The sequence below is a fragment of the Cydia pomonella genome, chromosome 2 (assembly GCF_033807575.1).
Source record: "Cydia pomonella isolate Wapato2018A chromosome 2, ilCydPomo1, whole genome shotgun sequence".
Taxonomy (NCBI): domain Eukaryota; kingdom Metazoa; phylum Arthropoda; class Insecta; order Lepidoptera; family Tortricidae; genus Cydia; species Cydia pomonella.
The window spans coordinates 26,897,493-26,923,647 of NC_084704.1; the positions used below are offsets into that span (position 1 = coordinate 26,897,493).

Below are 26,155 nucleotides of genomic sequence, written 5' to 3' on the forward strand. Positions count from 1 at the left end.
GATTAAGACTTTTTTATACTGATATTTACCTATAACCCAGTCTTTAAAAATGACAAATTATATGACTATTTTGCCGATATTATAGAGAAGCTTAATTAATTAAGGTACATATTTGTGTATCAACTCGCACTGTGACCCAGCTGTCAATTGATTGCATTATAATTGTAAGAGATAAGTATGTTGAAATTATTTAGGTACATATAACAAACGAATGCGCCAGTTGTTGCCGAGTTTTGCATCCGGGCAGATTCGCGATGTTACTGTATATACCGATATTGATTTTAGTTTTACTTGTTGGGTTACATTTGCACTTTAGATATTGTCATGCAGGCCGACTAATCGCCAAAATTCCTGGACCAAGGGGGTGGCCTCTGATAGGAATCCTCTTTCAGGTTTTATTACCACCAGGTAGATATTATTCACTATTACTTAAATGTGTATTGAAAAGAAGACTAAGGTAAAATAAATGGCATGAAAATAAATAAATAAGGGTGTGGCATTCCGGAGGTTCCTTGGCAATTTGCCGAATCCTGCGCCGAAAAAATTAACACAGGAGAAAGCTGCTGTGCCGCCAGTGATTTTTGGTTTTTAAGATTAATATTATTGTATTGTTGCCTTTGAGCCTTAATAATTGCCAAAATATAAATGGTATATCATTTCATAGATTAGATTAGATTATTTTATTTCCTGATATACATTTCAATACAAATTTGCCTAAGCCAAAATTATAAACATTCACATCACGATCGTCGAAAACATGCAAGAATTCCATAAAAACCATCAAATAATATAATATTTTATCTCCCAAAAAGGATCGTCAGGGTACAATTAACAAAAAATATAAATATTAAATAAATTAAAAACTTCTAATTTGTAATTTCTTAAATTAGTAAAAAAATCGATAGGTAACAAAAATATGTCCGTTGTATAAGGCAATAAAATAAATTTTGAGCAAAAGTAAAATCCATACATTATTAGAAATCACATAGATTCTAACCTTTTATAGCGTTTCCTTCAAAATTTCTGGGTTCCACTCACGTTCTAAACCCACATTTTCTATTTCCTCCTGTGGCACACAGTTTGCTAAAAACTCTTTCTTTAGGCGCACTTGTTATTTATATAATGAATCTCTTAACGATATAGATATTTTTGTTTATAGTTTGTCCGTGTTCAAGAACAAAGTTCGGCAAATTTTGTTTTCTAGAAATTAATCAATTTGGTTCCAGTCATATTTTTCATAGTTTTGTATGTTTTCTTATTTTACTTGCATGTAGTACACAACTAAACCGGTAATTTATAATTGCGTAATTTACATTTCTATGTAATAGTTTTCTTAGTAACGTAGGAATCTTTCGGCCTATTTTTAGTTCATTACATTACAACAGAGTACAGTCGGCCGCAAAAATATGTATCGAGAGAATCGTCTCATAAATATGGTACTACGCCCTTATTACTCTGGAATAAGATGCTATGGGACATATTTTTAAGTAAGATGTGTACACCCATATTTTTACACTTGACTGTACATGGGGTTATTCAATAAAAGGTTTCTGAGTTTGCGCCTAAATGTTTCGTCCGATGTTTCAGATTTTACATACAACTTTGGTCCTATTACGCGTGGGTTTTTGTCGCTAGTGCCGTCCGATGAGGAATCGTTCTTAATCGGGGTGCTCGGCGAGATTGTGTTTCGGACGCACTTCGTTCGTACATACGAGTATTTATATTGTCTCGCACAAACATGATCACCTCAAACAAGTACTGGAAATCATTAATAATTATTTTGGGAGCCATTGCTCATGATCCCCTGTGAAACAAAAATGTCCCTGCATGAGTGTCTACTGTTCACCCCGACGACCGTGCGCAGTGCTCGCTTCTGTATTATCAGCACTCTTTTGGCATCCGTGGAGCTACCCCAAATTAGAGTGCCATAAGACATCAGCGAGTGAAAATGCGCAAAATATACCTGGCGCAGCATGTCGTCTGAGATTAAAAGTTTCATTCTTCGCAACGCAAAACACCGCACCACTCAACCTATTGTAGAGCTTGTCAGTATGGGTCTTCCAATTTAATTGAGTATCAAGTGTGAAAACTAAAAAACGGCATTCATCGCACATGGGCATAGGGAAGTTTCTCATATAATGCCACCGGCATTGTATTGAGACTTCGACCTGATAATAACATTATATTTGAGTTGGTGACGTTTAATAGCAACCCATTTACTGAGAACCAATTAATGCTGCAGCTGCCTACATGCTTCATTAATTTTCCTACACAGCTGTTCAAAGGTAGGAGCGCTAACTATGACCGTTGTGTCATCAGGAAAAAAACTGAGAGACCGGAAGTGACATTTGATGGTAGGTCGTTCACAAAAATTAAAAATAGGGTATTTCCTAAAGCAGAGCCTTGGCGAACTCCACACCTACACAGCCGGCATCTGATTTTAGTATTTTTCCATTAGACAGTACTTTCACTATCTGCTTTCGGTTTGACAAAAATGAAGTAAATAGTTTATGAATGAGTGTTATTTTGAATACCATAGTGAAGCATTTTGTTCAATAGTATAATTGGATAAGTCACAAAAAATGCCTGCCATTTTGTTTTTCTCATCCATCCCAGTAACAAAGTGATCAAAGATTTCGTGTGCAGCATTGGTTATCGACATATATATTTTTTATTTATTTATCTCACCTTTATTGCACAATACAAAAAGAAGTACAAATGGCGGACTTAATGACTTAAGGCATTCTCTACCAGTCAACCATTGGGCCAAACAGAAACTTACAATTGGTGCGGAAAAGAAAATCAGTACAGAGAGATAAAAGTCACTATCTAAACACTATTATTATAAACAAACATGCATAAATACATAGTATTATAATAAATATATATATATGTGTATGTATGCATATATCATATATACATACATACACATATATATATATATATTTGAAATATATGACATATGTCTTAGGTACGCATATTGATTTTTAGTCAGTAGACATTTTTTCTCCAAATGTGTCATTTTTTTATTTTATATTATAGTGGTTGTATGTAAACATTGCCGTCTGTTTAAGTCTGAAATGGCACAAATATGTTTAACATTATGATTTCAGATGAATTATTTTTATATGCAAGAAAACTGCGAGCGGAATGTAAAGGACCAATAATACAACTAACTTCTTTCAATATACGCATTGTTAACATTTACGACCCAGTGGATATCGAGGTAAAATAATTATATTCTTATGATTTGCAGAAGTAATTCGAACAACTTGTTATACAAATCTGTAGTTATCATAAAACCTTTATAAATAAAATAGATATTTTAGCCAACGCGTGCCTGCTGGTCCATACGTCATCTGTCTGACCATGCACGGCTCAGATACCCATATTAGAATGCTGAAATTTGTCTTGAGTACATATATTATATTAATCTCGTAGTATATTATAATAATCTACATATATTAAGTACATATATTATAATAATCTAACAAATTGGTAAAACAAAATCTAGAAAAATAGTTAGTAGTAGGTAATACACTTATAGAGCCTGGCTACTGAAATATTACACAATATTTTGGCCGAAAATTCAAAAAATCTTTGGCTGGTCACTCTTTGTGTAGTAGGAATTATAGTCTTGATACTTACCTAAGGAAATAAGTTAAAATACGTTGATGTGCACTCAAAGTCAGCTCAGTGGCGGATTAACCGAACAGCAGAAAAAGCATATGCTAAGGGCCCCGCGCCTAGGGGGGCCCCGCGCTCCGACCCTGACCATACGATTTCGACATGCGGAAGTTCAAGTAGAATTCGCACTCCGCGGATCCTGTACTATCACATTTTATTTACAATGTATCTTTTTCGTAAGTCAGTCTTTTTTATTGAACAATTATTATTATTTGTTATTATCCTGTCTATTTTTCTTTATAACGATACCAAATTTAAAGAACTTAGGCTTACGCAAAGACCAAGAGCAGAGTTTAGCATAAAACCGAACGTGCAGAGTGTCTCAAACCTTTTGTGCATGGCTAAGCTGCAAGGCTCGGAAACGAACAAAAGTAGATACTCTGTTAAAAAACATATTAGTGAAAAGCAAGAAAGGATGATTTATTTATTATTTCAAATAACAAATTGCACCTTACAGCTAATGCCTAATGATGATCAGCTTTGATTTGAGCCCGTAGGAGGCCAACGGAGGACGCGCTCCTCTACGACTGGCCGGGCGCCCAAAATATGCCGAGTTGCTACAAAGCCGTGATACATATGATCTAATAATTGTCAAAATGTTATAAAAAGAAAACAGCGGGGCCCCTATGCAGGGCTTTGCATTTGCGTAGGCCGGATGTAAAGCCCTAAATAGGGCCCGATACCCAAAGCATCCCAGCAAGTCGTACTTTCGAGCAAGAACTCAGGCCGAGCAGCAGGCGAGCCGAGATCACATATTGGCAAGCCCAAACTCTGTTCTCCTACAATTCAGCCTTTGTATGGTGGCGCTAGAACGCTCCGGGCCTCCACCCTTATACGGAGCTCCGCCTACGGCCTTGTTCACACTATGGTATTGGTTTCATTCTAGGCTCTGCTTTCCTGCAGCTAGGCCTTCAGCTTCGCACGGGAACGCTACGAAATCGGGTGGTCCGGATATTCTAACTCGCTCGATCATTACTCACTAGCTCGTGGGGCTCAGCCTTCGGCCTTGTTTTTTTCCGAAAATAATAACTTTATAAAAAAAGGTTTTTGGAGACCGTTATTCGTTTTGAAAGACCTTATCAAACCATACGCCACACTGTAGGGTCAAAGCAAAATAAATCAAAGAAAAAAGAAATTGTATGGAAGTTACCCAAATTTTTTATAGTTTTTATTTTACCGTTCTGTCGCAATGCATGATTTATGTATCCATGCCAAATTACAGCTATCTAGCACTAACGATCACGGAGAAAACCCTCGGACAGACGGCCATGGCGAAACTATAAGAGTTTCTAGGTGACTACGAAACCCTAAAAAATACAATGCATAACATGTTAAAAACTAATCGAGAACGAGTGGAAAAAAATTAAGACATCGTAAAAATGTTGTGATGGTACTGAATCCTCGGGGTGCGAGTCCGACTCGCACTTAATCTTTTTTTTTAAACCAGGGGGCCCCGCGAGCTATTGTGCTAAGGGCCCCGCGCCTTCTTAATCCGCCCCTGAGTCAGCTCACGTAATTTCTACCTCTATGTAAAGTATGGAACGTAGAGGCAAGGAACAAAATCTCCTTAGGCAGAACTGTTGCAAAAGTATCCAGCTGTCAGCTATAAAAAATAGTTCCAAATCTCTCCAGAGTAGCGCTAGAGTAGCTAGGAACCTAGGCGTTATTGACGGAGTGAAGTGCGCTGTCTATGATTAGATTTTTTTCTCAAGTATTCTAGGTATTGTAGCGCCACCTATTTATAGTTTTTTGTTGGACACTTTTTGGTAAGTATATGGAGATTTTGTTCCTTGCCTCTACCTTCCATAATGTAAAGTACAAAGACATATATAAACATGTTTCGCCAAGATATTTTTATATCAATTTACTACTGACCAGTCATTCCACAGATTTCTTTTAGATATTAGTTTTCAGTAACTCGTTACGTTCCAATGTTTAGTTTTTATTGATAATTTCCCGAACTTCTAGTTTATCCGTTTCTTTACACACTTGTCCTGTTCATGAGATTCAGGTATTAATAAATTCACGTACTTAATCAAATTTATAGGCAAATGTTATAACTAGTACTTAAAGTATCAAAATATTAATAGAGCACCAACCTACTAAATTGTTTAGGGCTTCTAAACATTGCACACATCATCGTAATTATTTATGAGCTTAAATAATAGTTTCCGGACCTCGCTCGGTATAGTCATTATTAATATTATTTAAAATAAACCCCTTATAAACCGCGAACAATATGAATAAATGACATAAATTGACAACAGGCTTTTAGCTTTTTTTTAATCATAGACAATTGGTGATACCATATGGAAATATCTGTCAACAATATTTGGCTAGCCAGACTCTATGAACGATAGGAATAGGAACATAACTAAGGAAAGATAAACATAACTAATGAAGTATAAAAAAGGTGAAAGACTTTGAGAGTAAAAAAAATAGGTACATGATTCAACTTTGAAGAGAACTATCATAGGTCAAATCAAGATAAGTTAGCAGCGATTTTGATAGCCCAGACGGTGCACATGTTATTTTAAATGTCAAACTTCTAAGAAATGATGACGTTTACTTGACACTTACACCGTCTGGGCTATCATAATCGCTGCCAACATATCTTGGGCTGACTCTATTCGAAACTACTTTTCAGATTATACTGTCTACAACCCGTTTTAACGAAAAACGCCTTCCGTACACTTTCCTAGCACCTTGGCTCGGCCAAGGATTACTAGTGAGCAACGGCAAGTATGACGTTCCGTGGTATGATCATTTAATAACCATACGTTTCTATTTAAAGTCGAAGATGCAAGTACGTATTTTTCTCTAATATGAAAACAAGAATGCGGTGTATAATATGTCACCGTAAAATCCCGTTTTTAGTTGAACTAGTTAGTTTTCAGTAAGGCGTCGGGGAAAACTATTTTAGATTGGGATTTTTCAGACAAAAGTCCCTTGGTGAAGAATAGTTTTCACTAATTTCAATTTCAAGTATTCAAATTTTTTTTTAGTTAAAACTAGTTTAGACAAGAAATCGCGCTTTTACTAGTATGGAGTGTGGAATTAAGAGGAGTAGCATCTCTTATGGTAGAACTGTAGCAAAAGTGTCCAGCTGTCAGCTATAAATAATAGTTCCAAATCTCTCCAGAGTAGCGCTAGAGTAGCTAAGAACCTAGGCGTTATTGACGGATTGAATTGCACTGTCTATGATTTGATTTTTCTGTTCAAGTACTCTAGGTATTGTAGCGCCACCTATTTAAAGTTTTTTGATGACACTTTTTGGTACATGGAGATTTCGTTCCTTATCTCCACCGTCCGTATTTACTAGTTTCACGGTATTCTGCCAGCGTCGAAACATAGGTGCGACGTGGTTAGAGTAGCGCTATCTCGTTTCACTCAAAATAGGCACAATGGTTGTCGATTTGCGGAAAATGCCCAGAAACACTAACTAACTAGGTGCGACGACGAACGAAGTGAGAAGAACTGGTTAATTAAGTTAAAAAAAGATTTTTTTGTGTAAAATCTTGTTTTCACTATTTTTTTTTTTAACAATTAGTCCAGATTAGTTTTCACCAAGGCACTTTGCGAAAACTAGGTAATGAAAACGAGTTTTCACTGAGGCGATACGTTTTAAACTACACAGTTTTATCTCGGAGAAATGCTTTTATTAATAACGGGTTTTTACGGTAACGTATATTTTTGACAATTTATGTGGGGTCAAGAGTTTATGGGTGTCTTGATGGGTTATGATTATACAATACATATTTATAACTCCCTATTGTTAGCTAAAACTGCGCGTGCCACTATCTGCAAAAAAATCGTATAATTCTAATTGGCATCAGAGCGCAGGCTAGTCCAACGCTCAAAAACCCAGTGTAGGTGCGCCCTCCGATAACGCGCCTTTGTGCCGCATATCGAGGACACATTTTAGACTGGTTCCGTAGCGTTCGACTCGCCGGCACTCAGTAACCGTAGAGGGACCACATAAGAAATCGCAAATTATTTTTCCATTTGTTCATTTTGAATCTTATTTCAATTACCATAGGAGTTGTAATTCAATAACCAGTTAAAGTGAGCGGACCATTTTTTATGCAGGTAGTGGCACGCGCGGGTTTAGTTAACAATAGACAAAGGATTAGCCGCTAGGGGCCAGCTACAAAGCTAACGACTATACCAAAACGAAGATATTACGGGTATTTTGTCATCGGCATTAGGATGACTACTAATTGCAGAATCCACACTATACGTGAACCTTTTTGGGTACTTCTCGTGGCCATAGATATATTATCAACTTTCATAATTATTGTTAAATGTACCTAACCATTTAAATTTAATAGGAAATAAATGGCACCAAAGGCGAAAGTTGTTAACTTCAGCGTTTCACTTCAACATTCTAAAGCAGTTCTGCCAAACAATCATCGAGCAGACGGAAGAGCTGCTCGGCTGTGTGCAGGCCGAGCTCGTCAGCCCCAGGACCGATTTGGTGCCTATTATAACTAAGGCAACTCTTCGCATTATGTGCGGTACGTTTTTACACACATGAGTACAAGTAGTTTGATTTAGTGAGATAATCGTAATCAAAAACATTTGGTGCATTTGTTTCCAGAAACTTCCATGGGTACGTCATTACGTGAAGGTGCAGAATCGAAAAAATACATTTCTGCTCTCTATACGATTGGTTATTGTATAGTAAACCGGATGATCCGACCTTGGCTGTATCCCGATGGAATATTTTACCTCTCCGCATTTTGGAGAATGGAAAAGTCTGCCTTGAAATATTTACATAAATTTACAAACCAAGTTATCTTAGAAAGAAAAGTACAGAAAGCTTCCAATGAGAAAGCCAACGACGGCTCGGAAGTGCATGGGCAAAAAAATAAACAAGCTTTTTTGGATTTGCTCCTCGTCAACGAAAGGGACAAAAAAATAGACAATAATGGAATAAGGGAAGAAGTGGACACATTTATGTTCGAGGTGAAAGGTTTATTTATAAAAAATACTCAAACAGTCATTTTTGCGCATCTTTATATTTTTAGAAATATATTAATATATATTTTACCAAGTCTAAATCAAATTACGATTGCAGGGTCACGATACAACTGCTATGGCGCTTTGTTTTATGATTATGAGGATCGCCAACGAACCTATTGTCCAGGCACGTGTTAATTTTGTTTATATACAGTTCACACAAAGTTCTCCAGAGTTGTTTTTTTTTTGTAAATATGTAATGTTTTCAGAATTGTATCAACGAGGAGCTGCAATGTATATTCGGCGACGACAGTCATCGACCAGTGACGTTTGAAGACCTGGGCGAGATGAAATATCTGGAGTGCTGCATCAAAGAGTCCCTGCGCCTCTATCCCAGCGTGCCATTCATCGCTCGCCACATTACTGAAGACGTCATATTAGGTTGGTAAAATATACGTAATGGATACCATAAGCAGTATCTCGACACAAGTGATACAACAGAAATCCAATAAACATCAAAAATCAAAATATATAATTGCCTTTGTCGCAGAAGTATTATTTGTATTGATACTTTTAGTAAACTATAATGCATTACATTGAAGACAATGTAATTTCGCTAGTGTTGTGAAGACAATATTTGTAGGTTTTGCTGATGGCATACAATAAGCTATGCTGCTCTAGGTATAGTACCTATAATTATGTATATTTTTAGTGCTCTGTACAAACATTTGATCACGGAGTACATCACTACGGTGTATGATATAAATTGGTTACATCATGTGTGTTTCTTGTGTTTTCAGGAGGCTACAGAGTACCAGCTGGTACTATTTGCCAGATCAACGTATTCGATATCCACCGAGATGAAGCTGTTTATCCAGACCCTGAACGATTTATACCGGAAAGGTTTTTCAATGGAAAACGACATCCGTATGCTTACATACCATTTAGCGCTGGACCAAGGAATTGTATAGGCAAGTAATTTAATATAATTATAACTAGTGGTTCTGTGAGCTGTAGATGGTGTGAACTTCTATAATTCCGTCATTTAAAAAAAAATGTAAATACAGCTTTTACATTTTTTTCGAGAAAGAAAATCCTAAGTTAGGGAGTTACCTAATTATCGACTCTGCTTACACTCATAACATACGCACTTAAAACCCCTCTAGTATTGCGGGTGTCCATAAGCAACCGTAATCGCTTACCGTCAGGTGAATCGACTGCTTGTTTGTCTCCTATATAAAAAAAATCATGAGAATCGGAAGAGGAATGCAATTTGAAGACCAGTAAGTATAATCAGAATCAATTACTAAAGCATCGCGATACTTATGGTAGTCCAGCGAACACCAGCAGTGGCAGCATGGTTCCATTTTGATTGCTTGTCACTATGCCCGTCACATTCGCTCTTACATACTTGTTAGAACGTGATAGGTATGGTGACAAATGATAAAGAGCCGACCATCTTAGCCCTACAGGATTCAAAATTTCAAATCGGCATCTGAATATGCAGTTGGTTATGCGGTAAGATCAGAAGGATGCGACATTACGCATTAAGGTGGCGTGGTGGTGGTGGTGGAGCGGAGTTTTTGAAAAATCATACTTTTTTTAGATAACAATACGGTTGTCAAAAATTTAATTAGCAATCTTGAAGATTTTCTCTAGGGACTTCAGCAATTAGAATCCAGATTTTTTGACTTTCGCTGGATAGAAAGAAATCACGAACCCTATGTCTAAAACGTATTTTAAATATTTGTAACTATTTATGCACAAAAGCTAAAAATGTGAAAATTGCTTCTTACATTGCGCAATTTAACCTTCCTAGTGATTACTTTTTTATTTTTTAAAACATACAACAAATTACAATAAAAAAACATGACATCATGAATTACATTGTCCTATGGATGGGATCTTGTTTTGTGTCAAATAAAACTATCTTGAGGGGATTTTCTACTGATCGATAGTTACGTAATCAATTGGAAATTGAACTCAAAAGCTTTTATAGTAACTACCAAGTTAATTATGTACTGTATCAAGTTTCAACCTAAAATATAATTGATACATTCTCCTGGTTTCATCAAACTATTTTTCAAAACATTTTATGGTAGACTTATGAGATTTGTATATTTAGACGAAATATTCCTGCAGAAAGTTGAATGACCAGACGTAACAAAGGACCACGGACACTATAAATAACGGGCCGAGGGTTCCTCTGATAAGGAGGCCAGCAATTCCTTTGTCCTACACATTATTCAAATGCAGGAATTTATGCAAAAGTCATGTTAGACAAGTACGATTATTGGGTACATGTTATACTTAATTTATACATTTCTAACTGTTATTTTTATTATTCAAACCAAAGTTCCCATCTAAAATATCGTAATGGTACGACTTCATATCATTGCATTGCCAATAACAATAAAGTTGTTTACTTACCATGCCAACTTTTAGATTAAATGGATAACAAACAGATGCTAAGATATCGGGAACAAAATACAACACTTTTAAGAAATCCATGATTTAGGTTGAGGTGGCTTGATCGGGACTATTAATATAAAGCATAGTTCATATAGAATTGGTACGCACTAGAAGATTGTTATTTTTTTAGGTTAATAAAATAAGAAAGTTATGAATGGCGAATTTTAAATAGTAATATATTTATCTTTCAAATATGTATAAATTAAAAAAAAATCTCTGTTGTGTAAATAATTGCGAACTGTTTTCATAATGGACCCCCGTCATTTTCTGCACAACAATTTTGTCGACATTTTTGGGGTGTTGATTTCTTGTAGATCACAATGAATTGATACCCTGGACAATTTGACTAGTCTTATTTAATTTTTTTTTCATGATTGCCCAGTAGTTTTTGATAGATTGAAATTGGGGACAATTCGAAGGATTCATATCGTGGGGTATGTAATTGGCCTGATTAAATAAGTAAGTAAGTAAGTAAATATTCTTTACTGCACCAACAATTATTATTAGCATACCATGCCAAAACTTTTTTTGAGTAGTGGCAGCTGGCTAAATCTGGCCAACATTTCACAGGACCGTTATGGGTTCTAATAAATGCCAATACTCATTTCTCTATGCACTCTTTAATATAAAGGTCCGACTTCATTGTTGACTATGTTATAAAACTTTTCGTCTTACAGCCGCAATTATAAATTCTTTGCCATATCATATGTTTTTTTGCGAACTTGTCAAGTTTCACGAACTTATATTTTTCGGGTAAATTACCTCTATTATTGGCCATATAAAACTTCGAACCGAGTAGTTGATTAAAATCGCGTTTTACATACGTTTTGTCGTCGAACAACAAGCAACCTTCGAATTTTGTCAATACTGGGTCGTACAATAGTCGAGCTAGTGTTTTAGCTTGTCGGATCTGTTTAACAGTCCGATTTGGCTGTTTATTGCTCGATAGCTCTTATAGCCACCTCTGAGGTGAATCATCTTTATCTTTCTAGAAGTTTCTTTGAATTTTTGGGATAAATCGTAATTAGACCGTCCTGAATTTTGTTTGAGTGACCTTGGGACTTTTTTCCCAAAATCTTGTTATTTGTCCTAGACCTCCGATTAGTTTGTCCTGTCGGCTGATAGAGTCTCCTTGTAACGTTTTATGACCCTACAAATACATATTAGCTTTTAGCATCTTAAGCGACTTAGCTGTCTTTGTCCGGGATCGATAAGAATTTTCGAAGTATTTGTGCACGATCAATCTTCTGTTCTCAATTTTCATGGTCGAAAACATTAAAATGCATAAAGCTAGGAAAATAATAATTTCACCATTAATACTTTGAAGGTTGGTGATTGAACTGTAATTGTAATTTTTTTTCCCGCCATGGAATTATTATTTTTTAAACATTGCTAATTATGTGCCAATTCTATATGAACTATGCTTTACTTTTACGTTTCATCTTTAATGAAATGTATTGCAGGTATGAAATTCGCTATGATGGAGTTGAAAGTGGTGATGTGCGGGTTGCTGCGGCGGTTCCGGTTGGAGCCGGTGACGAGGCCTGCGGATGTGCGGTTCACCGGCGACCTGGTGCTGCGGGCCGCGCACCCGCTTTACGTGCGCTTCGTCGATCGGGGCTCCAACGACTGTTGAAGTGGATTTACTGTGGGAGCTCCTACTGGAGTCGGTAACGCGGCCCGCGGACGTGTAATTCACCGGCGACCTGGTGCTGCGGGCCGCGCACCCACTGTACTAGCGCGTCGTCATTCAGGACTCCAGCGACTGTTGAAATGGAGTTACTACGGGGGTTCTTACTGGAGCCGGTGACGAAGCCCGCAGATTGATCATACTTAAGGTTCAAAGGCACCCCAGCCATACAATAAAAATAATAATTTCCTCGGCTTCCCCAGAATCCCACAAAAAAGTCTTTTACCGGTCCCACCGTCTTCAAGAAATTGGTAAATGTACCCACATTAAAAACACAAAGACCGTCTAATTGAAAACCTCCTCCCTATTAAGGCGGTTATTACACTGACGCGGCATCCGATTGGAGTAAACAGATTTTAACCTACAGTAGTAAACTTAATTATTAGCTTTTTGTCCACGACCTTTAATTGCTTTGGCATTACTATGACGCGGTCCTGACTGTTACCTGTGGCACACATGAGTTTTCTTGTTGTCAAGCAGTATGAGGAAGTCGTCAGAGAGTAAATTCATATTCATTCCGCGGCGTGCGTTAATTATCGTCGCTTCTATTTCCCTCATCATGCACTTCGCACATATCGAATTATACCCATGCTTGTTATTAATTATTGTGACAGTCTATATTAATTATTTAGTTACTTAAATATATAGTCGTAATAAATATTATGTACGACATAACTACACACTATATGCCATGTAACCGGATTTGTTGTTATCTATTAATTAGCACATTACTCTGTATCTAATGAGTTCTATTTATCCTAAGTACTCGTATTTAATAATTAATATAATTATAACATACCTACATTTTATTTATAAATAGAAAATATTTATTTGTAAGCACAGACGCAGAACTTAAACTTATACAAAAAGCAGGAAAAACATAAGAAGGAGTGCCACGAAATGGTCACATTTCAGCGTGATGCTGGCGACTTCCAGTGCTTGTTTTCCGATGTACTAGAAGTCGCCAGCACGACAGGTCCGAAAATCGACATTAAAAAGAAAGGAACGTACGAAAAACATACAATAGACGGAAACAAATTTACAAGTGATGATTAGTTAACTTAATAATAACATCGATCGGCGATTTCAATATTGTTTCACTTATCATATTCATTTCCTTTAATTAATTGCAAAGCAAAGTAGTGCGTTGGCCTCTAGTTACCATTCCCTAGGAATATGTTATTGCAGCTGACGTTTGTTGCTCAAATTGTTGTAATGCACATGTAACACAAGAGGAAAATTATGAAATAGTGATGAAATAAAAGAACAACTAAAATTACTACTTATTTATTTACAAATAATCACTTTACACCATTTAACTCCTACAAACGCGATCAACTACCGTTTTATTAGAAGTGGCACGCCTTCGTCTACAATTAAAAACTTGCCAACACTAAATGTACCTAATTTCGATTTGTTGAAATAAAGATTTCAAATACAATATAATGATACCTTCTTAATAGGCCACCTGGCAGCTAGAGGGAGGTAGTTATATTAATATTTTTACAGTCTAGGTACACGATAATAATGTCAATAATTGTCTTAGGTATATATTTATCTTGGAACCTTCAAACGTAGCCAGAGCTGAGCTAGAGTCATTGGTAATATTCTGAGCCGGTCGGCGGGTACACGTAAATACCCATATCGTCCAACTTCTGTTGCAATTCGCGTTCCTCTTGAACCAGAGCCTGAAATGATCGAAAATTGGGATTAGTTTCGACGATTACATTATAATGCCTAGGTCGCCTAGCTTTCTAAATTGATAATCGTGTATCAAATCTACTTAAGTAGGGTTTTGTCAACAGCGAGTACAAATCTTCTTTCCTTTTATATTTACAGTAGGGATGTAGGTACATAAGGTAAGAAAAACATTATAAACTAATATTGTTTAGATAAGAGCACAGAAAGTGGAGGGAGGCCTTTGCCCAGCAGTGAGACACTATGGACTTCTAATACCAGCCAGGCTACTAATAAGTATCTAAGGGACTATGTAAGCGAGGACAACTCACGTAGATAGGATCGGCTCTGAGAGTGGCGTGGTTTTGTTCGCGAAGCTCCTGCAGCGACGTGAGCAGGTTCACGGTGTCCACGTTAGCATTTGTTAATTGGGTCTGAAATCAGATGAGTCGTCGATTAAGGTAAGCAGAAAAATAATATTATTAATTAACACAAACGGGACTTAATCGCGTATTAAGGTTTAAATTTACCTCCGACGTTTCGAGGACGGCGTTGTCCCCTTGGTCTCGGAGAAGACTACAACACACACAACAACGCCGTCCTCGAAACGTCGGAGGTAAATTTAAAACTTAATACGCGATTAAGTCCCGTTTGTGTTAGTTAATAATGTGTAAAAATCGTGAATGTTTAAATCAGTGTTTTAAAAAAATAATAATCACTAATAATATCAAAATTTGAAACAAAATATCTACGAAAATCAAAATAGATGACAATTATACTCGTAGTAGGTAAATAGCTAAATATTTACTCAAGAAGCATTGAAGCTGCAAGGCATAAGTATCTCTGCAGTAGTTTACTGAAACCAGATACCAGATATTGCTTATGTCCATGAGCGACAGCGACCACTTTCCATCAGGCGGCTCGTTTGCTGACTATCACATTAAAAAAAAATGCACTCACCTGTAACTCCAGCATTTCCTGCAGCTGGTCGCGGGAGGTCTGTTGCGCCTCGTTCAGCAGCTCGCTGTACCTGCTCTCGGACCGAAGCTCGTTTTCAAGCTCTATGGCCAATATGTCTCTCTCCCCGACTATTTCATCATCTGGAATTAGGGAATGAGTATTATACAATACTTTTATTTGTTTTGTAATACAGGTGTTATTATTGCCCATTAGGGTGGACCGTTGTTGTATGGAGAAAATAAAAATCCCATCAAAAACATTTTCATGTAAAATGTTGTCAAGACAAAACCATAAGGCTCGCACTCAAGAAGTTATCAGATCTCTTGTAGAGCAAAGCTTCTACATCTTTCACATCATCTACAAGCCTTTCACAAACTCTACACCTTATTCAAAATATATGGCTTGGCCATTTCGCTACCGTCACATGGGCGTAAGGTGAAAAATGTATTCACTATTCATTATCTTTTATTATACAATACTTTTTGTAGTAATGAAACCAATATATCAATATTGTAGCCATATTGTACAATACTTCTTTTATTATACAATACTTCTTGTAGTAATGAAACCAATATATCAATATTGTAGCCATATTGTACAATACTTCTTTTATTATATAATACTTCTTGTAGTAATGAAACCAATATATCAATATTGTAGCCATATTGTACAATACTTCTTTTATTATACAATACTTCTTGTAGTAATGAAACCAATATATCAATATTGTAGCCATATTGTACAATACTTCTTTTATTATACAATACTTCTTGTAGTAATGAAACCAATATATCAATATTGTAGCCATATTGTACCAATATATGACTGTACATGTATAGTAGTTATTTATTTTCTCTATTAGTAAGCCAACCAACTCCTGTAAGATATTGCTTCATGGAGATACAAGTGACTGCCGTTCTAGCCTAGTGGGTAGTGACTCTGCCTATGAAACCGATGGTCCCGGGTTCGAATCCCGGTAAGGGCATTTATTTGTGTGATGAACACAGTTCATGAGTCATGGGTGTTTTCAATGTAAATAAGTCTGTATACGTATGTATATTTATCGTCGCCTAGTACCTATAGTACAAGCTTTGCTTAGTTTGAGGCTAGGTCGATTTGTGTAAGATATTCATTATTTATTTAGTGATTTATTGTTTTTTCTTATCTTCTTCTCATCGTATAAAGGTGATCCAATTTCCTAAATTATGTTCGTCCAATGTTTTGCCACTTGTATTCCTCGGGGAGTTGCTTTAAGGAGTTTTTTCTAATGATAGGCCATAGAGTGTGTCAGCCAAATGACAACATCATATGTAAGATTTGAATGAAAGTAATTGAAAATGGCCTAAACATATGTGGCTTTCCACCAGAGAAGGGGCTTCATGTGCATAAGGACCTATCCATGATAAAAGGGTCCTTATGCTCCATGGGCCTAAGGACCCTTTTCTGATTAAAGGCACACGCATATGAATACAATGTGAAACTATCTAAAATATATCTTTATTTTGTCCAAATCAAAAATCTGCCTAGCTAAAAGGTAGTCGGTAGTCGGAAAGCAACTACAAATTAGTATTTTAAAAATGGCGGCCGATTTTCAAGTGTGTTCTTGCGCGCTGAAAGGACTGTATGTCAAATGGTCCAAAAAGCTGACAGATGGCAGAAGCTGGCTGAGAGAACAGAGCTGAGAAATGTCTCATTTAATAGGTATTTTTATGTATTTGATGCCGTTATATGGACCCAAAATCGAATTCCATTGCAGCACTAAAATATTCATGTTTTAAGAGAAAATAATGCAAGCTGCAAGGCTGTTGTTTCACCCGCTTGACGTGTGCAGCAGATGGGATGACCGCTTTGACTAACCGGGATGGTTGCACTTCACGGTAATACTCACTTCTTAGATCTCCGGCTCGCACGCTTGTCAGCGTGGCGTAAAACTCGATTCGACAGCACTCGCGCGATTTTATTTACGTTGTGACTCTACCTACTACATGTGTGAGCGCGGGTGAAGTGAAGTATGGATACTTCCAGCGTAACATGAGCGAGCCATCAACAAACTGAGCATAGTTGAGAAGCGCGCCAATACTGGTTCCTTCGCTTGGTCAAACCTTCCTCCTCGCTCGCCCAACGGTTCGGAACATCTGCTTTGCAGCAATTCATTCACTTATTTAGCCGATATTTCTAATGTGAACTCAATTGCCAAGAATGATGAGTGGTTATGGTATTTACTTTTGTCTTAAATACCAATATCTCAGATCTGTAATGGAATTCCGCTTGGTGCCCATAGAGTGAAATGAACTAGGTAAAAATACCTATTTAATGACCTAACTCTGTTGGTTTTTGGACCAAGCTCGTTGCAGCAAGTTGCCCATAGTCCTTTGGTTCACTGAATCTTAGCGCCCTCTAAATTCAATAAAATTTGGAAAAATTCAAGATGGCGGAAAGAAACCGTCGGGCCTCGCGCACCACCCACCACCGCTTTAAAAGTGACTTTTTTCAGTCTTTCGCTTATATTTCAGAATCCATATCGTCGTATTACCAAAGGAACATGTAAACTGAGTTTAAAAACTCAGGGTACAATAATTACCCGAATACACTCGTACTGAGTAATTCGACTTTGTAATAATGAAAATTAAAAAAAATATATACTAAATGTAAATATTTGCAAAAATGCTTTCTTGGGGTTAGGTTGGGATTGTTTGATTGAAAAAATATTCAACTAAACATATTTGGAGGATCAAACTTGGTATGTTTTAAAAATGATTTTAATTTTGAATTAAAACAAGTGACTGAAATGCAATGGTGTGTTATGTTTAGAATTGATTCAGAAAGCTTTTTCATTTGATAATACACAATGGATATGTTACAAAAAAAAAGATATCCCTACAAAAAAAAATGACGTTGTCATATAACTCCTCTCCCTTTTATTTATTTTTTGGTGCTACGGGTCAAGTTGATTCATACGGCCTAAATATCAATAGTTCCAATTTTAATTCTTTTAACACCGTTTCCAGCTTTTTTGGGGTATCATTGGTACTATTAGAAGAACCGGGATTACCACGGTACCAGCCTAAATAACAAAATGTTCACAAACGTGCGTTACTGTTTATGTCAACAGGAGCTAGTATAGTTTATACCTAAATTATTTTAGTTGTTTAGTATATGTAGGTCTGCAAGAAAATGTAACATGGAGGTATGTAGTTAAAATTTCGTTCGAACTGTGATGTACAAAATAAATTTAAGAAAATGAAATCTTTATTATTGTTTTTTATAAAACAGTATATCTACATATGTATATTATGTTTAACTCACACAAAAAATAATCACTTAAATCAGGCAATGGAGTTAATTAATCATGGGTGAACTCAGATCAAAGGCATACAGCAGCTTGTGAAACGAGCAATTTGAAGCGGCCGCAACTTGGTCCCCGGGTGTATGCAAACAGAGATTTTTAACGTTCCGTAGCGAACGAAACGCAACTGTCACTGTCGCACTAATATGGAAGAGTGATAGAGAGAGATGACTACGCTATGCTATGGAGCGTTAATGACTAGCACGTTGGCTACGCGGGCACATACCAAATACCAAAGTCAAAATTAGGTTCTCTATTAACGTGGTAAATTATTGCAGTAGGTACTTGAATTGAATATAAAATAAAATTTCTTATAAATATAGAAACTATGAAAAGTCTAAATTTCTTGTCACACGTTTTTAGGGTTCCGTACCCAAAGGTTAAAACGGGATTAGTACTAACCCTATTACTAAGACTCCGCTGTCCGTCCGTCTATCCATCTGTCACCAGGCTGTATCTCATGAACCGTGATAGCTAGACAGTTGAAATTTTCACAGATGGTATATTTCGGTGGGCGAGTCCCACTCGCACTTGTCCGGTTTTTTACATTTACTCCGTGAGTAAGTGAGTACAAAAATCAGGCTATAGGTAAACACATAATAAAAGTAAGTAGGCAGGTACCTACCTTCTTCTATAGCTGCGCGTATGATGTCGTTCATGTTGCGTCTCAGCGCCTCCACGGCCAATCTTTCTGCCTCTCTGCGCTAAACATAAATATTTATATAAATAACACGTGATAATAAAAATGACGGTGGTCTCCATAATCATCATTACTTTGACACACGTGGCTAAGTTGCTTTTGCCTAATCTCGTATCCAGAATTAGAAACAGTAAACTGACGTTTCCGACTTTGTTTTTCTTCACATTTACAGCGTTATGCTGACTATTAATTCTTGCATAAATACCTATATTAGAATCAAATAATATATTTTCAAACTGCTGTCATTTAATCTGGATGTGAGACTAGGTTTTTATTGAAAATAGAAACATGTGTACTAACTTAAAAAGATAATTATTTTTAGTATTATTACGCCACGTGCAAAAAATAAAGGTACTAAAGGGGTAGATAATAATAACTCACCATTTCTTCTATCTCATGGCAACTTGAGATCTCAGCGTCACTTATATTTTGATTCATCTCAAAATGTTACACTAACTTTTAATAATCACTTATTTGATTTTAGCGACACTGATTATATTTACTGCATGTGCACTTGCACAGGGTCCCGGATTCTTTTAAAATTGAACTATATTTACAATTCTGCGGGTATTTATGGTATAGAATAGATAACGATAAGGTACCTGGGCAATGTCTGAGGTGGGGGTGCCCGCTGCCCAGGCGGTATTGTTATTAAATAACACGTTGTGATGATATGTGCAGTCCCTAATGATGGCGAACTTAAATACCCAACTGCTGAATAAAGGTGGGCACTGGCAGGCTTAGTATTTTTGTAGTATACCTACTTGAATGAGAGTGAGACAGTGGCTCGGGTATATCTATTATCTAGCTATGGGTAAAGGCTATGGTAATTTAAAAAGGTACTTCCATTTTGAAATTTAAGGAAGTGTCATTTAGATGTAACAGCAATCAAATAAATTCAAGAAATTCGATTATGAATACCGCTTAGCTTAAATTGAGTAACTTTCTCAAAGACACGGTTTAACTCCATTTCGGAAATAATCAATATCTAGTTTATTTTTATCTAATAATGCCCTTACGAGAGTGTACACTTGCCTTAGGTCCTGTAACATATTGATTAGTGCTTAGTACGAGTTTATACATTTGCTACTAAACGTAACGTACAGTACAACGTACCTACTATCTCGGTTTGGTTGAGTTTAATGTAATTTTAGCATCCTTAAACATACCCATGCTTCGAAGTTAAAGGAATTTAAAAAAAACACGGTGTATTGTTTTCCATATCCATTCGCTATGCATTTTAAATTTAAATAGATTTTACAATACACAGCTGTTAAGGCGCTATTCGTGGTGGGGCAGCATACCTACTTACCCCTTTGACTGAAGCCCCAGTCTGCAAATTCAGACCCTTATTGACAAGTGCAATCATTGGCGTGGTTTATACTGATTGCACGGCACCATACATTTGATGGTAATTGTTGGGACCCATAGTTATCACAAAACACATTCGGCACCACATGAAATTAATGCCTACGATATTTATTTTTCCGCGATTTTGCACGTGCAATTAATAGGTAAGTTTGGTAATAAATAGTTCAATTATGGAATGGTCTTAAGTACCAACGCATTGTGTGTTTATACGATAATAAGTTACCTTGATTAGAGCAAATCTTTTATTTTTATAGCACTTACTAGTTGCAGGCAGTAAAATACTTTATCCGAAATACCTTGAAACAATCTACTTACTTATTAGCAATTTAATTATTGTGATTAGTCAGATTAGTGGCTCTGGTAGTCACGCATGGTATTGGTAGCAGTGGAAAGCACGAGTGTTTGAAATATACACGTAGGTACGACAACAACAATATCATATTATTATGCGAGTTATTGGGTGATTGTATTAATGTTGCCTGATGCTGCTGTATATTTTCACCAAATGTTTTCCAAAAACTTGATGCGAGTAGGCAATAACTTATTTTTTTCCGTGATCGGTTTCGGTTATAGGTATAAAAAAACCTCACGTGTGGTTTTACTTAACAATAGATAAAGGATTGTCTGTTTGGGGCCAGCTACAAATCGAACGATTATGACTATACCACTACACACAAATACGGCTGTAATGTTCTCACGAGTAGAAAAGCATATTAATAAATGCCTAAAAGTCAGTTAATGGTTAGTATGTACTTACCTATGTTTTTGGTTTACGTTTTGTTTATATCCATTAAGGACCACGCACCGCACTTTATGGATATCTCGAAGGCTTTTGATACAATTTCGTATGACATACTTTGGCGTAAACTGGAAGGTGTGGGGCTGCCACCAGAGTTGATCTCGCTGTTTAAGTACTGGTACTTGAATCAGGAAAATCGAGTGAAGTGGGCAAACGAGCTTTCGACGCCATGTCGGCTGGAGTGCGGCGTAAGGCAGGGAGGGTTAAGCTCGCCCTTGCTCTTCAGTTTGTACATGAATGCACTGATTGAGGAGCTCAGTAGCACTCATGTCGGCTGCTTTGTTGACGGAGTCTGTGTCAATAACTTGAGTTACGCAGATGACATGGTGCTGCTGGCTCCGTCAGTCAGTGCATTGCGTCAGCTTATTGGTGTCTGTGAGAAGTACGCGACATCGCATGGTTTGTCTTACAATGTGAATAAAACCAGCTACATGGTGTTCAGGGCGGGAAATAAATGTCCTTTCTTTTTTCCACCAGTGACACTTAATGGTGTACCCTTAGAAAGAGTGACACAGTTTAGGTACTTGGGGCATTTGTTGACTGACGACCTGAAGGACGATGTAGATATGGAGAGGGAGCGCAGGGCATTGTCAGTTCGAGCGAACATGCTAGCCCGCAGATTTGCTCGATGTACAGTTGAAGTTAAAACTACACTTTTCAAGGCTTACTGTACATCGCTGTACACGTCAAGTCTGTGGGTTAGATATACTCAACGTGCTTACGATGCCCTGCGCATCCAATACAATAATGCGTTTAGGATGCTGTTGAGACTCCCGCGGTTCTGCAGCGCGTCTTCCATGTTTGCGGAGGCGCGCACAGATGGCTTCGATGCCGTCTGGCGCAAGAAAACTGCCTCACTGCTTGACAGGGTGCGCGGGAGTGGCAACAGCATTTTAAGCATGATAGCCAATAAGTTTGATTGTCCTCTTATGTGCAAAATGAGCCAGAGGACTAAATCACTTTTATTAATTTATTATTAGCGTTAGTAAACTAACATGTAGATTAAGTTCAAAACTAACAACTATGTGGACCATTATGTTGTCTATAATAAATAAAATAATAATAATAATAATAATAACTGCACACTAGAATGGTCCGTGTCCGGACCGAGGCTTCGACACTTCGTTTCCTACGAGTATGAGGGGCCTGGCGTGAGTTATCTTTAATTGTACGAATAGTACATTATGATACAAGTGTGTACTTATTGCGCGGAGCTGTAAGCGAGCGCGCAATAAGAAAGCCGATGTGGGTAATGACCAATGCACACGCGTTTCATACGACGTTTTTCAACACACTTGCGAGGAAAAAATCAAACTTATAAATTAGTTTTTTTGTCAAAACAGTAAAAGTACTATTTTCAAAATGGTGGCTTACAGTTTTAACATCGAATAATTGCAGTTGAATCAAAGCGTGCTGGGCTTGTAGGTATTTATTCGCCAGTTCATTGAAGTAAGCTACCAACACGTTTTTCAAGAAAGACTGGGCGTTTTCGCTGATTTTCCATTGAATAAAAGTTTCATACGCCGCCAATAATTTTTCACCCATTTTGATGATAAAAGGTTATCGTTCTATTAGTAGGTATTACTGGCAGCGTCCATTTTATGTGTAGGTACATTTTCGTCAATATATAAACTAAAAACATGCAAAACTATTCAAATTTTATGATAAATACGAAAAATGGCTGGCGCGTAGTTTTTTTTTACGCACGATTCCAATTCCAATGCGCGCGCAAGGCAAAGGCGCGAACGAAATCGACAAACAGCCAAATATAAAAAGCGGCCAAGTGCGAGTCGGACTCGCGCATGAAGGGTTCCGTACCATTTATGACGTATTAAAAAAAATCTACTTACTAGATCTTGTTCAACATTTTACCACTTTGGACACACACTTTTTTCACTTTGGAAGTGTCTCTCGCGCAAACTATTCAGTTTAGAAAAAAATGATATTAGAAACCTCAATATCATTTTTGAAGACCTATCCGTAGATACCCCACACGTATGGGTTTGAAGAAAAAAAAATTATTTTTATTTTATGACTTATTAAAAAAACTACTTACTAGATATCGTTCAAACCAATTTTCGGTGGAAGTTTGCATGGCAATGTATATCGTATATTTTTTTTAGATTTTTCATTCTGTTATTTTAGAAGTTACGGGGGGGGGGGGGGGGGGCACACACATTTTACCACTTTGGAAGTGTCTCTCGCGCAAACTATTCATTTTAGAAAAAAATTATATTAGAAACCTCAATATCATTTTTGAAGACCTATCCATAGATACCCCACACGTATGGGTTTAATGAAAAAAGATTTTTTGAGTTTCAGTTCTAAGTATGGAGAACCCCCAAAATTTATTGTTTTTTTTATATTTTTGTGTGAACATCTTAATGCGGTTCATAGAATACATCCACTTACTAAGTTTGAACATTATAGCTCTTATAGTTTCGGAAAAAAGTGGCTGTGACATAATCGGACAGACAGACGGACATGACGAATCTATAAGGGTTCCGTTTTTTGCCATTTGGCTACGGAACCCTAAAAATGTAAAAAGCTAATATTTTCGTATTTCTATTCGATGGATGGAGATCAAATCGATAAAATGTTATGTTTATTCATTAATGTAATTTACGAGATAATTTAATCTATAAATTATATTTGGTGTGATAAAACCTCTTTGAACTAATATTTGAAACCCAATAGTTGGTTAAAAAAAATGTATTACTCGTCCAAATTAAGAAGGCTCCATTTCCATGCATATTATTAGCAATCAGTTACTTTCTTATCTCAGTCCGATAATATAATGAAAAAGAACGAGTGTTATAATATACTGAAAAAGCACGCGTGTTTAATATCCAGGATTATAGCAAATAAAAAACGGTGGAATGAAAACGTCGTTTTGAGCAAGTGTGTTGAAAAAACTATTAGATATCTAAGAACTGAGAGAGGATAAAGAAAATATGTGATTTTAAGCTAATCACTAGTAAATCTATATATCAGGTAAATTTTGAGCAGATACACCACACAAAAAAAACGACGAGTATTAGATTCTTTTTTTCTTTAATAATAGACTGAAAGTTCTTAAAAATGCCATATAGGTACCTACTGACAACCTTCAAAACTAGGTACTTGTTTCAGATGATTGAAAATAGTTATTTGTACAACAAGAGAGCAAAGTTTGATATTTCTCCGAGTGCTTGTTTTGAGTCCCGTGCAAGCGAAAGATTCTATAATAGATTCACGAGCGTAGCGAGTGAATCTAATTTAGAATCTGGAGCGTAGTAAGGGACTCAAAAGTGCACGAGATGTAAATAACTTTGATCTCGTATAGTACACAAAATTTTTCACGTCAGTCAGCCATCAAAAAATACAACCTGAAAAAATGTAATCCAGACGGACGGATCACAATTTCACTTATGTTTTCTGAAGGTATTCTAACAATTAACTACCGCAATAAAACAAAACGAAAGAAATTTCAATAAAATAATACAAAATAATGAATTAACGAACATCAATTGACAGTTCAATCGACAATTTTTTTTTGTAAAACAAAACACTTTGTAAGATCCGGTCCGAATTGCGGATACTACTATTTGTCAATTATAGTAGAGATCGTTAAAAGTAGTTACGTAGAATTATTTACTGCGTAACAATTTTGCGTAAATTTGTATAAGTTCATTGTTTTGATTGTATAATAAAATTTCACTCTCGCATCCTTAGCTACTACGGTCACGTTACGCGCAGCGAAGACGACGCGATGGAGAGGCTGGTTGTTCAGGGCAGAGTGGATGGCACAAGACCCAGATTGCGGCCCTCAATGCGATGGACCGACCAAGTGAAAGCTCTCACCGGGTCACCTCTGAATCTGTGCGCGCGGCAGGCAATAAATAGAGAAGCATGGCGGGAAACAGCGAAAAAAGCCGTACAACGACCGCAATGACCACGGCTACTCTGACAAGAGTATACGACTACGAAGAGAGATAATAAACACGTAAAATATGGTGTTTTTATTAAATTTTAAACTTTTATTTCATTAATTAATTATTACGAATGAAGACTCGTAGGGTGTTTTGGAACGATGCGGTCTGACTTATTTCGGTTGTCTATTATAAACCGTCAATATACCGTTGAATTACGTATGCACTTTTTTGTCTCTTTCTTTTTGCTTATGACGTGAAAGGGATAAAGACAATAGAATCCAAATATTTCGAACTTGTATTAGGCCCCGCACGTTGAAATGACATCCGAATCTAAAGGTCACTTGAATGTTATTTTGTCTCACTCGGTGAGCAAAATGCGATTTTGCTCACTGTTTTTAAGCAGCAAATTACCCTTGTTCGAGCTGCTGACGTGAAAAATATATTTGCACGGTGTAAGGAAAATAGGCTAAGTATTGATGAAATATTTTTTGTTGATTTTTAACGTATTTATACCCGTTTATTATTTATACACCGTGTTTTTATTGAATTTCGTTAACTTCGGTGTATGAGTAAGTAA

At 36.7% G+C, this 26,155-nt stretch overlaps 2 protein-coding genes across 2 annotated transcripts; one reads left to right on the top strand and one right to left on the bottom strand.

The window, feature by feature from the left end:
* Positions 1–52: 52 nt before the first annotated feature.
* LOC133534762 (cytochrome P450 4C1-like) lies at positions 53–14,066 on the top strand. The gene is made up of 9 exons (XM_061874026.1): positions 53–408; positions 3,114–3,226; positions 6,335–6,425; positions 8,019–8,204; positions 8,288–8,655; positions 8,768–8,836; positions 8,919–9,090; positions 9,450–9,620; positions 12,585–14,066. Exons 1-9 carry the CDS (start codon positions 255–257, stop codon positions 12,755–12,757), a joined length of 1,497 nt encoding a protein of 498 aa, XP_061730010.1. The 5' UTR covers positions 53–254; the 3' UTR covers positions 12,758–14,066.
* A 16-nt stretch (positions 14,067–14,082) lies between these two features.
* LOC133534763 (uncharacterized) lies at positions 14,083–20,469 on the bottom strand. Its single transcript, XM_061874027.1, has 5 exons — positions 19,876–20,469; positions 19,420–19,498; positions 15,449–15,588; positions 14,821–14,922; positions 14,083–14,499 (listed from the first exon to the last, which is right to left on the bottom strand). The coding sequence occupies exons 1-5, from the start codon at positions 19,930–19,932 to the stop codon at positions 14,407–14,409; spliced, it is 471 nt and encodes a 156-aa protein (XP_061730011.1). The 5' UTR covers positions 19,933–20,469; the 3' UTR covers positions 14,083–14,406.
* Between the last annotated feature and the right edge of the window lie 5,686 nt (positions 20,470–26,155).